General features: G+C 42.3%; 1 protein-coding gene across 1 annotated transcript in view; it reads right to left on the reverse strand.

Annotated features, from left to right (window-relative positions):
* nrip2 (nuclear receptor interacting protein 2) overlaps positions 1–13,703 on the reverse strand; it is a 30,407-nt gene that overhangs the window by 1,575 nt on the left and 15,129 nt on the right. Inside the window, exons 2-5 of the mRNA XM_071386044.1 lie at positions 11,922–12,248; positions 3,510–3,592; positions 3,124–3,239; positions 1,992–2,044 (exon numbers count right to left, since the gene is read on the reverse strand). Coding sequence (XP_071242145.1) covers positions 1,992–2,044; positions 3,124–3,239; positions 3,510–3,592; positions 11,922–12,248 — 579 coding nt within the window. The remainder of the gene's footprint in view (positions 1–1,991; positions 2,045–3,123; positions 3,240–3,509; positions 3,593–11,921; positions 12,249–13,703) is intronic.

A 13,703-nucleotide genomic window follows, 5' to 3' on the forward strand; every position in this document is an offset into this window, starting at 1 on the left:
AACCAAAGTAGCTAATTGGACATAAATAACGGACATTATCGAACAAATCAAGCATTTATTGTGGACCTGGGATTCCTAGGACTGCATTCTGATGAAGTTCATCAAAGGTAAGGAAACATTTATCATGTATTTTCTGGTTTCTGTTGACCCCAACATGGCGGCTAATTTGGCTATTGTTCTGAGCTCCGTCTCAGATTATTGCATGATTTGCTTTTTCCGTAAAGTTATTTTGAAATCTGACACAGCGGTTGCATTAAGGAGAGGTATATCTTTAATTCCATGTGTATAACTTGTATTATCATCTACATTTATGATGAGTATTTCTGTTGAAACGATGTGGCTATGCAAAATCACTTGATGTTTTTGGAACTAGTGAATGTAACGCGCCAATGTAAACTCAGATTTTTTGTTATAAATATGAACTTTATCAAACAAAACATGCATGTATTGTGTAACATGAAGTCCTATGCGTGTCATCTGATGAAGATAATCAAAGGTTAGTGATTCATTTTATCTCTATTTCTGCTTTTTCTGACTGCTATCTTTCGCTGGAAAAATGGCTGTGCTTATTGTGGTTTGATGGTGACCTAACATAATCGTTTGTAGTGCTTTCGCTGAAAAGCATATTTGAAATCGGACACTTTGATGGTATTAACAACAAGATTACCTTTAAAATGATATAAGACACATGTATGTTTGAGGAATTTTAATTATGAGATTTCTGTTGTTTGAATTTGGCGCCCTGCACTTTCACTGGCTGTTGTCATATCGATCCCGGTAGCGGGATGCAGCCATTAATAATGTTATGTAAACGAATATCCTCGGAAAGGTCGCTGCGGCTGCTCCAAATAGCAGTTAAATCGGTCTGCACATGGTGACATTAAAGGGAGACATTGTACTCTTTTCAGTTATGTGCTTTTCCATCCAAATGGTTCTTGAGGGGCTCCATGCAATGTTGCACAACATTGAGTATGCCCCAGTGCGCATGCATATGTGATCACAATTCACACAATGGCTGTGAGATGCACCTGAGTCTAGCTCTCTGCCTTCCATTGGGCCTGACAGACTCCACTGAGCTCTGTGTTTTACTTCCAGGTCACCAGAACGGCCCAGGGACTTAACTGAACATTTTGTCTCCGTTCTAACAGTTGTCTATAACTGTAACTCCAGGCTTCCTCCATCTGAATGTATGGGTATCTTTCCTTGCAGGCATACGTGATAATTCAATTAGGATTCACCCTTTTTTCCAAGCCACTGGTCTATTTAAGGAATATTTTGAAAACTTTTCAGCTATGATTTAAATTGAGTTAAAGTTCCCATCTTGAGTTTTGCCAAGGGAGCAGAATACTGAGACTGGGTGCACTTGGAAGGAAAATTGGCTCCGGTATCGTGGATCCACCGGGGGTGCTTTTGCGTAATCGTAGATCTGGTTTCCAGTGTACTCTTAAAGTCTAATTAATTTGATTCTCTGTGAGAAATGGTCACAATTAGTCTCGTGCCTAATTCTACTTTCCCTCTCAGACCCTCTAAGACAGAATTCTGTTCATGTGTTTTCCTCTCCTGTTCTGTTTGTTGATTGTCACGTTGTGTTGTCATTTCCTGGTATATCCTGGGGAAATGGCAGCATTTTAAACCTCAGTGAGATGTGCTGATCTGAATTCTGTCTTATCTGTCTGCTTTCACCTGCAGTCCTCACCAGGCAATGCCAGCAGATAGCCGTAACCCTCAGATAACATAACACAAACATGTCTGTCTCCATCTCTGTTTTAACCTGGTATTACTTGATGTGTTCTGATAGGAACCAGCATCTTCAATGTGTTACTAAGGTCTCTGCATAATCTAATTGCTACATTCAACGTCTGCCTCCTTTTTCCTATGATTATTTTTAGCAGCAATTTTCATTAGCTGTAAAGTTCAAGTTGGGGGAGATTTAGGGAGGATGGCAGATCAAACACAGCATTTACATATTTGCGACACTAATGAAGACTTACTTTGATTTCCTGCAGAGTCTGAAGACCCAGGCACAGCTCAAACACCTCATCCTCTGTGGGGAGATAGAGAGAAGGAGAGACAAAGAGAGGAGGAGAGAGATAAAGAGGAGAGAGAGAGCAGAATAAGAAACAGTGAATTTCTAACCTGCCGTGTCTCCCGCTGCCTGATTAATTAACACTGCATAAATGAGCTCAAATCTAACAGGAATCATCAGCACATCTCAATTCTCCCATCTGCATCGTGTGTTTTGTGTGTTGTGTGTGTGTGTGTGTGTGTGTGTGTGTGTGTGTGTGTGCGTGCGTGCGTGCGTGCGTGCGTGCGTGCGTGCGTGTTCAATCATTAAGATATTAATCTCTCCCTGCTTGCTCAGTGTTATTTGTCTTTGTGATTTGACCCTGGCTGCTGAATAGGAAAGGTCAGGAGCACATGCTGCACACTGAGTACACACTCACACTCTCTCACACACACACTCACACTCTCTCACACACACACTCACACTCTCTCACACACACACTCACACTCTCTCACACACACACTCACACTCTCTCACACACACACTCACACTCTCTCACACACATACTCACACTCTCTCACACATACGCTGTCACACACACATTGGCTGCCAAGCGCATCTCCAACACCTTTTAAGACAGCTGACTTTTTAGACCAAGCATTCAGAAATAACACAGGCAGTAAGCAAATCTATTACCGTCTGTTAATGATCAGTGCCTAGATGCAACACAGTGTTGGGGGTATTTACCAAGGGGTTTTGTATTGACATTGGTGAAGGGAAGTAACCTTGATGGTGTATAAAATGGCTTGTGGTCATTGTGAGATAGCACCCAGACGGTTTGTATTGATCTCTGTCAGGAACATTACAGTTTAACCCCAGCGATTTATATAATCAAGTTTACTTGTCCAATCCATAGTATTATTCAATTCAATGTTGTTTGTCACAGTCTGTATGTTTACGGAGAAAGAAAAACAAAAGTGTTTCATTGACACTGTCATAACACCTGTATTCCTACCCTGTATGAGTGGACTCTCTTGCTTCATTGACAGTCATTGCAACTGGCTGCAATGCTGCTTTAAATGTTTATGTGACGTAATATGTGATCTCCCCTTCCTTACCGGTGACGTGGGCAGAGCACTGGACACTCTGTCTGCCCAGCTGCAGCTGCAGGCCCCTCACAGAGCCCTGGCCCTCTGTCTGCTCACAGGGTGGACCTTCCTGGGTAGGAAGCAATCTGGCAACACACAACACGGCCATGGTAGAGGTTATTAGGACGCTACTTTGTTCTGTCTCTCACAGGCCAGTTTGTTGATGCTGATGCAGTCTGATGTTGGTTGTGGTTGTGTGAGTGCCTGAGGAACTCAAATGTGTTTGTTGGCGCTCTGTATTTCGGTGCTGGTTGGCAAACCTGGACCCAGGAGTGTTATGTGATGGCTGGGTATTCGTGGGTGTGGTAGAGGTCGACAGAGAAAGAGAGATAGCGAGGGAGAATAAGGCCTCTCACCCAAGCCTCCTGCAGCAGGAGCTGGAGATGCGGTTGTGTTGACTCCCGGTGTTGATGGACGCCTTCACCTCAGTGTCACAGCACTGTGGAAACACAGCAGAACAACTACTGTGTTAACTGACAGTGTACGTGTATAGTCAACACACTTATACTCCCACAAAAGAGAGAACATCAGACAGGAACACGTATATTTGTTCTGCAGCTTTAGTGAAATAGATCTGTTTGATTACAAAAGGCTTTTCATCAAATAGGTCCCAACAGCTCTGCTACGCCTGCCAAGTGCCTGCCTGTAAAACTGCCAAACTACGATATAAAGGCTGAATTAAAGGCTTATCGACTCTAGAGTTTTGGTCAAATTTGTGCTAGTAGGCCATTATTAAGCCACATTTCCCAACCAATTACAAGTAGTGTTTAAGACTAGGTGTTTTCTAGGTTTGGCATAGTTGTTTATATGCAATCACATTTGTATTGATCCTCTGAGTCAGAGACTATTAGACCATGAAGCCTGTGCTGATGATGCAGGACTATTCTGCCTCATGGTTAGAGATAATACCAAACCAACTGTGACTGTTTTAGAAAAAAACACCTATGAAATCATTGGTCTCACTCCAGTGGATGTGTTGACTATTAGTTCAACCATTAGAGCAAGTGACTGTGCTTGTTTTCTGAAAAAGATGATGATCCCATGTTATCTGAGGCCTCTCCATGCTTTTATAATCCTGAATGCATTACTAAACAGTGAAATATTAGCCCAATCAGCAGAGCCTGCGGAATATTCTTCAACTAATCAGCGAACCGGTCAGTTCTTGATTTGTAAATAGTGTTCGTCCAAAACCATTATGCTCAAGGGCAACATCTTCTGTACAAGAGCAACATGATGTTGTCTTCTGAGCCAGAACCATAGAACAGTAAACAACACTTCTGAAGTGAGGATCAGCAGTGCTGTCTTCTCCTGGGTACCTAAAGCATCCTATCTGTCTCACTTCCTGTCATCAAGCCTGTGTGTGTGTGTGTGTGTGTGTGTGTGTGTGTGTGTGTGTGTGTGTGTGTGTGTGTGTGTGTGTGTGTGTGTGTGTGTGTGTGTGTGTGTGTGTGTGTGTGTGTGTGTGTGTGTGTGTGTGTGTGTGTGTGTGTGTGTGTGTGTGTGTGTGTGTGTGTGTGTGCGCATGTGAGTGTTCACCCACCCAGCAGAGCTGCAAACAGCCAGGGTAGTGGTCCTTTATCCTCCTCCACATCTCCCAGTGGTTCCCCGTAGGGCACTTCATGTCACAATGCAGTGATTCACGGTAAAGGGGAAGCAGACATTGCGGCAGATTCTAATGACTGCAGAGGCCTGGCGGCAGGTAGCCTAGTGGTTAAGAACAATGGGCCAGTAACCGAAAGAGAGCTGGTTCGAATCCCCGAGCCGACTAGGTGACAAATCTGTCGATGTGTCCTTGAGCAAGGTACTTAAACCTAATTTCTCCTGTAAATTGCTCTGGATAAGAGTGTCTGCTAAATGACTAAAATATACATGTAAAATGTTCTATAATGAAGTTTCTGTTGTAAATCTCAAGGCTCTTATTAGAATATGACATATCACACTTCTTCGAGTGGAAGGGAGAACAGGCAATGTTGGAGAAAACACGCAACTATGGAGGGAGGATTTAAAACATGTTCACACTTCACAGCATATGTTGGATCCGCATGAGTGAGAACGGAACAAGATGTCACACCCGCCCCCTCTCGATGGAGAGGGAAAGACTCAATGGAGAGTGGACACATAATGATATGCTTCCCTGAACACGAGTTAACACAACCCAGTGACATAACCTCTGTGTCCTCGCTGGGTCAGCAGTACTACCTTGTGGTTTCTGAGTCAGTGTAGCTCATCTCAAGCCTTCTCTAACATCCACCATGTTTTGAATGAATGGTTCGATAGGGGGATGGATGGAAGGATGAATAAAGGTTGGATGGGTGGATAAAAGTTGGATGGGTGGATAAATGAATCATAGATGTAAGGATTACCCCCTAGATTAAAGCCCACTAGGACATCAAATCCCGTTGCTGTGGCTGGGTGTAAAAATGTAGTCCCCGATACACAATATGGTTTTAGTTGAGCTTCCCCCCTTAATCTCTGCAGGCTTCTCACGGCCAGGCTTCTCAGAAGGCCTACAAACATGTGCTTTTGTCTCTGTCTGAGTGGTGAAAAATTCCTCCCTTTCTGTGAAGTTTAAAAATGGCTCCGGAATTAATGGGTAACTATGGAGCTTTTAGCCGCTTAAAAAAACAGAACTAAACAAACGAGATCAAAGATAAGCTGATCCCCATGGAATGCTCCCTGGCGAACCACTCACTTCAAACACACACACAGTAGCTGTGTTTCAATACTCATACTAACCGCACAAACCGTACTATTTGGGACGTAAATTGAGTATATAGTATGCTTATTGGTCATAGTATGGATATAGTTAGTATGCCAAAAGTTCCCGGATGTCGTACTACATTCGCCAAAATACGAATTATAAACTGGGTGGTTTGAGCCCTGAATTCTGATTGGCTGAAAGCTATGGTACATCAGACCGTATACCACAGGTATGACAAAACATTTAATTACATTGGTAACCAGTTTATTATAACAATAAGGCCCCTCTGGGGTTTGTGATATATGGCCAATATACCACGGCTAAGGGCTGTGTCCAGGCACTCCGCATTGTGTCATGCAAAGAACAGCCTTAAGCAGTGGCATATTGGCCATATACACCCACTCGGGCCTTATTGCTTAAGTATTCACCTTATTTATGAACCCGGAAAGAAAACAATGTCCAAACGTTCTGTTTTGTGGAGGACTTCCGTTGTGTCGTTCATGCCTTTTTGCGAACGTTAGCTAGCTAGCTCAAAATGTCGTGGGATCATACCAAAAAACAAACTTTCAAAGTCAAATGGAAAGTCTGTGTCACATCCGCTGATTATTCAAGAGTGGGAGGACGATATGAAGAAATGGCCGAATATCACCTCCGAAGACATCTTCAATTATTTTGTCTCGTCTCTCAGTGTGGATGGGTCAGAGGTGAGGAGCTACAAAAGCGCAGAGGCATATCAATACCTCCACAGCGGCAGAGTTGGGCGGGTGCTTATTCACTGTCTTGAGGATGACAACCTGGTGTTCCTCAAAGCAGATGTCCAGCCCAGTCAGAGCAAAACACACCATCATTCTGCCTGGATTCTTATATCATCTGTCGGCACGGTGGCGAGTGCAGGGTGTTGTTGTGTTGCAGGGCAGGGGAAGTCTTGCAGTCATGCAGATGTACTACTATGGAAGGTAGTTAGCTCGCTGGCTTTTTTTTTAGTTATTTAGCTAGCTAACTAATTGTGATGATACCATATCACTGACCAGAACGTTAACTAGTACAACATGCATACACGTTTTTGGTTTCAATGGCTCATTGTGTAAGTATATCAGTTTAATCTCGAATGGCAATGAGGTAGGTACCGAATCAAGGCGAGTTTTACAATCTAATAGGAAATTACCGGCATAACCTAAACCTACTAGTTAAAAGGAGACTGTGTAAACTAGTTAGCTGTGAACACCATGTAAACTTGTGTTCTGTGCTGTAATTTACTATTCTATCAGTAGTGTTTTGTTGAAGGGGCAGAATGCTGTGTATGGAGGATTGACAGGAGTGTCCTGTACAGATGAGCAATGCCAGTGGCACTCTGGGATGCAGCGGAATTTAGCTCCAAAAAGGTTGAGCGAGATCTGTTTCAAACGTTACCAAACCAAGTGACGAGTTCTCTGACAGCGCCCCAGCCGCTTCTCCATCTCTACCTCCAACTCCTGCGTACCATTCCAAAACTTTTATTAAGTGCGTTGTGGAAGGGGTCAATGTTCCAGTGAGGTGCCTTCTGCACAAGTGCATCAAAGCTAAACTAAACAGTCATCAGGTTCCAGCAGCAGCCACACAGCTACAGCAGCCTTATGGTAAACACGGTATTAACATGCAGTGTCAGAAATGCTTTTCATTTTATGACGTTTATGTTAAGCTGGAGAAGTGTCAATGTGCCAGCTTGGAGGAGGTCACTAAAGCACAGAGTGTCTCCCATGCGTGGTATGACGCGCGTAAACTTCGGATCACTGCTAGCTCAGAAAATAAGGTTTGTGTGCGCACCCTAACACATCACGACAACTTTGTGCGGGAGCATCTCTTCCCCCAGGTTCTGCAACCACAGATGGCACGGAGAGCGAGCAGGTGGCCTACACATAGATGGAGAGCTGTGGGATTAGTCTGGAGAGTAGAGGCACAGTAGTGAGTGTCAAGGAGCCATGGCTTTCTGTAAGCCCAGATGGAGTGTTAAACTCTCAAGAGCTATTCGAAATCAAATGTCCTCTTCTGATTAAAAAGTGTGAGTCTCTGACTGAACTGTTCTCTGGCAAACTCACCGATGTGAAGCTGGTGCATGGGGTTCCTCAGCTGCAACCTAATGCAGCCCGTGGGTACTACATGCAGGTGCAAATGGTGATGTTCTGCACAGGACTGGAGAGATGGGTTAGCAGTTGATGTTATTCTTCAATAACACAGACCCCAAAGCAAATCAGGGGGAGAAAAATATATTTATTCAAAGAGAACAAATCCTTGTTGTTATGCTTGAAAGTAGATGGCAGATGTTTATTCTTCCCTGTCCTCAATGTTTCTCCTCTGAACAAAGAGACAGGATGTAGTTTATAACCCAACCCTAGCCTGTGGTTGACCAATTAGATTTCCTTGCAATAAAACTGGGCCAATGGCCAAATAACAAATATCCTGTTTCAGGCTCAATGTATAGACAATTTGGACCAATGAGAACTTGCCACATGGAGCTATGAGACACGGATTGAAATTCCTCCCGTGTCCCTGACCCATTCATCTTCAGTTCCCCATTACAGAAAAACAACTATTTCCGTTGATAATGAATTCCCTCTTGACCTTTAGTCCTCTGCGTTGTGTATTTATCTTTGAATATTCGTACAGATGCAAAGTGCTTGTCTGGGCTCCATCCGAGCAGGTTGTTATTGATGTGCCTTTTGATGTTAAGTTCTGTGCTGATGTTATTCCTAAACTGAAGGCATTCTATTTCACACATTTGCTGCCAAGGATAGTAGATGAGTTCCAGTCAGGCAGACTAACTCTGTGCTCCAAGTATGTTCATCTATGTGTTATCTAGGGGCCTTATACTTTTTTTTAAATAGTTCATATATTTTGTGTCTTGTAAAGCTCTGTCAGCTCTACCTTATTATCGAAGCATAACTCTTGATTTGTGTTTTTTTTGTCTGTCACAGTTCCCCTTCATATGCACATTTACCTGATTATATTTGCATAATTCTTGTTTTTTTATATCTTGTCTTGTACAGCTCTCTTCATACATGTTTATCTAATGCCTACGGATAATGATTTATGAATGTTTTTATTGTACCTTGTTATAGCTCTCTTTTCATATGGCACTTCATGAACTTATCTAAGCATACCATAATTAATCTTTCACTTGGCAAATGATGGTGTTAATAAATACCACTATGAAATTCAACTTCGTTGACATTTTCTTTTGATACTTAACATTTTGAAATGAAGGACGAGGAGGCATGTCTAAAGGTTTCAAATGTGTTTTCAGTTTGATTCTGGGTTTGGTTTTCAAAGGCACAAATTAAGAATACTGTGCAAAGCTGTCGTCAAGGCAAAGGGTGGCTGCTTTGAAGAATCTAAAATACAAAATATATTTTGAATTGTTTAATAGTTTTTTGTTTACTACATGATTCCATATGTGTTATTTCATAGTTTTGATGTCTTCACTATTATTCTAAAATGTAGAAAAAAGTAAAAATAAAGAAAAACCCTTGAATGAGTATGTGTGTTCAAACTTTTGACTGGTACTGTATTTACACCCCTTTGCTATGACACTCAAAATTGAGCTCAGGTGTATCCAATTTCATTGTATCATCCTTGAGATGTCACTACAACTTGATTGGAGTCCACCTGTGGCCAATTCAATTGTTTGAACAGGATATAGAAAGAAACCACAGTTGACGGTGCATGTTAGAGCATAAACTATAACATGAAGTCCAAGGAAATGTCTGTAGATCTCTGTGATATAAATGTGATGAGGCATATATCTGGGGAAAGGTATAAAGTGTTGAAAGTTTCCAAGAGCACAGTGGTCTCCAGCATTGGGAAACTGAAAAAATATGGAAGTACCCAGACTCTGCCTAGAACTGGTTGTCCGACCAACCTAAGCAACTGGGCAAGAAGGACCTTGGTCAGGGAGGTGACCAAGAACCACTCTGACAGAATTACAGAGTTCCTTGGCTGAGAAGGAATAACCTGCCAGAAGGACAACCGTCTCTACAGAACTTCACCAATCTAGTCTTTATGGGAGAGTGGCTAAACGGAAGCCACTCCTAAGAAAAAAGCACATGACAGCAGGCAAATCCTTGATGAGAACTTTGTTCAGAGTGCAAATGACCTTAGACTAGGGCTAAGATTTACGTTCCAACAGGACAATGACCCCAAGCATACTTCCAAAGCAACGCTGGATTGGCTTCAGAACAAGAATGTGAAAGTCCTTGAGTGGCCCAGCCAAAGCCCAGACTTGAATCCCATTGAAAATCTGTGAAAAGACTTGAAGATTGCTGTTCACCGCCGCTCCCCATCTAACTTAACAGACCTTATGAAAATCTGCAAGGAAGAATGGAGACAATCCCCAAATCCAGATGTGTAAAGCTGATACAGATATACCCAAGACGACTCAAAGCTGTAATCGCCGCCAAAGGTAACTCGGGTGTGAATACTTATGAAAATTAGATATTTCTGTATTTGATTTTAAATACATTTGAAAACATAATTATTTTATTTTTACTTTGTCATTATGGGGTATTGTGTGTAGATGGGTGAGATTTTTTATTGTCAATTAATCAATCAATTGTATTTATAAATTACTTCTTACATCAGCAGATCTCACAAAGCGCTGTACAGAAACCCAGCCTAAAACCCCAAACAGCAAGTAATGCAGGTGTAGAAGCACAGTGGCTAGGAAAAACTCCCTAGAAAGGCCAGAACCTAGGAAGAAACCTAGAGGAACCAGGCTATGAGTGGTGGCCAGTCCTCTTCTGGCTGTGCCGGGTTGTAGTTAAAGTTATTGTAGTTAATCCATTTTGAATTCAGGCTGTAACAACAAAATGTGGAATAGGTCAAGGTGTATGATACCTTCTGAAGGCGCTGTACGTGTATGAGTTCATCAACAAAGATCTATCTATTCCAAACCACATTGATTTGTTGGAACCTCGAATGCTCTCACAGGTATGCTTCAGGCAGGTGTGATTCAGAAAGCCAGTCAGTTAAATGCTGCTAGGTAACACTGGGGACATTGGAAATACACTGGGGACATTGGAAATACACTGGGGACATTGGAAATACACTGGGGACATTGGAAATACACTGGGGACATTGGAAATACGCACCACACTACCTTGCGATGACATGACATCAGTCAGAAATGATGCAACTGAGTGGGTGGTTTTTGTGTGGCAGTCATCCTTGGTCTATAGAGTGACTCAGGTGAGGTGATCTGGAGGAGGGAAGGTACACAGTAGTCTCTGCCGCCAAGGTCAAACTCCTTTAATTGGGGGTATATTTTTGTACCTCTCAGTGGAGTTGATGCTTGGTTAGTCTCGTGTATGTAGTTGTTGTTTCATCAGTCTGAGCCTGTATTCCAGACAATCAATACTTGTGGGTGGGTGCAGTATGGTGTTTTAAAGTTAGTCCAATTATTACGTTGCAGTATGTGGATTGTCAGTGGGTTGTGTGCAGAAATAATATAGCCTGAACATACGGAGTCAGAATTTAATTGAATGCTATTCATTCACTGAAATGAATGATGTTGCCAGTGAACTCAATGCATTTGCATTACTGGTTTGTCTTCCCATCTTGCATATAGATTGATTCTACCGATGTTGTTCGTATGATTATCTTATGATGTTAGTATGATGGGGTCTTCAGCTGTGTGTTAACTTCATTATGAGTCTGTTGTTGATCCTGTAGGTGGAGAAGTTGCTGTTACAGTGTGTTACGTTAGCTCTTCCTTTAGCCACAGACACAGTGTGACGAGAGTGTCTGAGGGGTGCAGAGGGCCGATATGGGGACTCTACAAACCATAGAATCAAAGCCATTAAGAATTGATGAAAGCGGGCTCAGTAGAATACAATGAGGGAATGCATCATCTGGATAAATGATGAGTCACTGTCGTCTCTCTGAGTGCTTCTCTCTCCTCCTATCCCTTTATCTCTCCCTTTCACTCCTCTTTTATTGTCATATGGAATGGACCTGAATAGTATCTGAGATTTAATTTAGGCTAATAAAAAACCCATGAGGCCAAAATGAAGGAAGGATGGGTGTTCAAGCGTACCTTGCACTGGACCAGCAGGGCAGTGAGAGGACTCTCCTTCCTCCCCTCCTCTGTTTTAAGGTTCCCAGCCGTGCTGCTTGTCTTCCCCCCGGCCTCGCTGCTGTCCTCCTCCTCGTCCGACCTTGTCTCTAGGCTCCTCTCGCTCTCCTCCGGCGAATCCCTCTCCTCCGTGGAGTCGTCAGCCGTGCTCTCGCTCTTCTCCTCTGCGTCGCCGGTGCCCCCCTCCTTGCTGTCGACCAGGGGCGAGGGTCTCCCCACGTGGGCCTCGCCACGCAGTTGTGGGATGTTTCCCGCCATGAGGCGGCGCTGCACGATGCTGTGGGGCTGCTGTAACCAGGAGACAGGGCAGGTAGAGGGATGTCAGACACCATTTTCAATGGGTTAATCCTAGTCCTGGACTAGATTAGATTGATTTGATTTGGATCACTTTTAGTCCCCATTTGGACTAATCTTCCAAGAGTCCTTAAACATTAAAATACAATTTATAATACGAACACATTTTCACATATAACACACTATTACAAACATACAAAATATACTAACATAATGACCCAATAAATACTCAATCTAAAAAATATAGATTCTTCATCTACTATAGTCCCACAACATTTATATATATTATATTTAAATCGTTTTAAAATAATGTTTAAATTTATATATTTAAAGGTTTCTAGTTTGCTCAGTTAATTTATTCCATTTCTTTATTGCTCTAATCGAAATGTTCTTTTGCCTATTTCTCTTTTCTGTCTGGATAACGCATAGATGGTGGACAATCTATTCCTAGTATTTACGGAATGTCTGTCTCTTACCAACTGAATACCGTTGTGAATAGAACTTGGCCGTTTTAAATGATGTATATTATGAAATAAAATAAGCATGTTTTTTTCAATTATCTTGTCGATTGATGACCAACCAAGAACACTGCGCATGACTGCAACAGAAGAACCATATCTCCACCTTAAAACAATCCTTGCTGCTTTGTTCTGTGCATTCTGCAGCCTCCTAACTTCACTTGATGATGCATTTCCCCAGACCACAGAACAGTAGTTCACCTGACTCTCAATTAATGCTTGTGTTATTTGCTGAATAATTTTTCCTGGTAAATATTTATGTAACGGCAGATTTCCTCCTCTTCGTCTGAAGAAGAGGTGTAGCAGGGATCGGATCAAGACGCAGCGTAGTAAGTGTCCATGTTTTTTAATATAATCAACTAAACAAGACACAATACAAAATAACAAAAGTAAATCTAACCAAAACAGTCCCGTGTGGCACAAACACTGACACAGGAAACAATCACCCACAAACCAACAGTGAAAAACAGGCTACCAAAATATGGTTCCCAATCAGAGACAACGCAAAACACCTGCCTCTGATTGAGAACCATATCAGGCCAATATGACAAACCTAAACATAGAAACACAGAACATAGACTGTACCCACCCAGCTCACGTCCAGCTCACGTCCTGACAATTTAGCTATCCTTCTGATAATGCAAGCTGTTTTAATTTTTTTTTTTACATAGATTAGTTATTTGAGACGACCATGATAAGCAGTTGTCTAGCTGCACTCCCAATAGTTTGGTTTCTGCCACTTCTTCAATTTGTACTCCTCCCATACTTAATTGTATCCCATGCTGTTTTGGCCTTTTCCTAGTTGAACAGACCAACATAACTTTGGTTTTCTTGGTGTTTAAAACAAGTTTGTTTTGGCAAACCCACTCCCTGATATTCTCCAAATCTCCTTGTAAAGCTTGCTGTACCTGTTGAACCGATTGTCTTGCTG

Source organism: Salvelinus alpinus, chromosome 37 (genome assembly GCF_045679555.1).
Source record: "Salvelinus alpinus chromosome 37, SLU_Salpinus.1, whole genome shotgun sequence".
NCBI classification, from domain to species: Eukaryota; Metazoa; Chordata; class Actinopteri; order Salmoniformes; family Salmonidae; genus Salvelinus; species Salvelinus alpinus.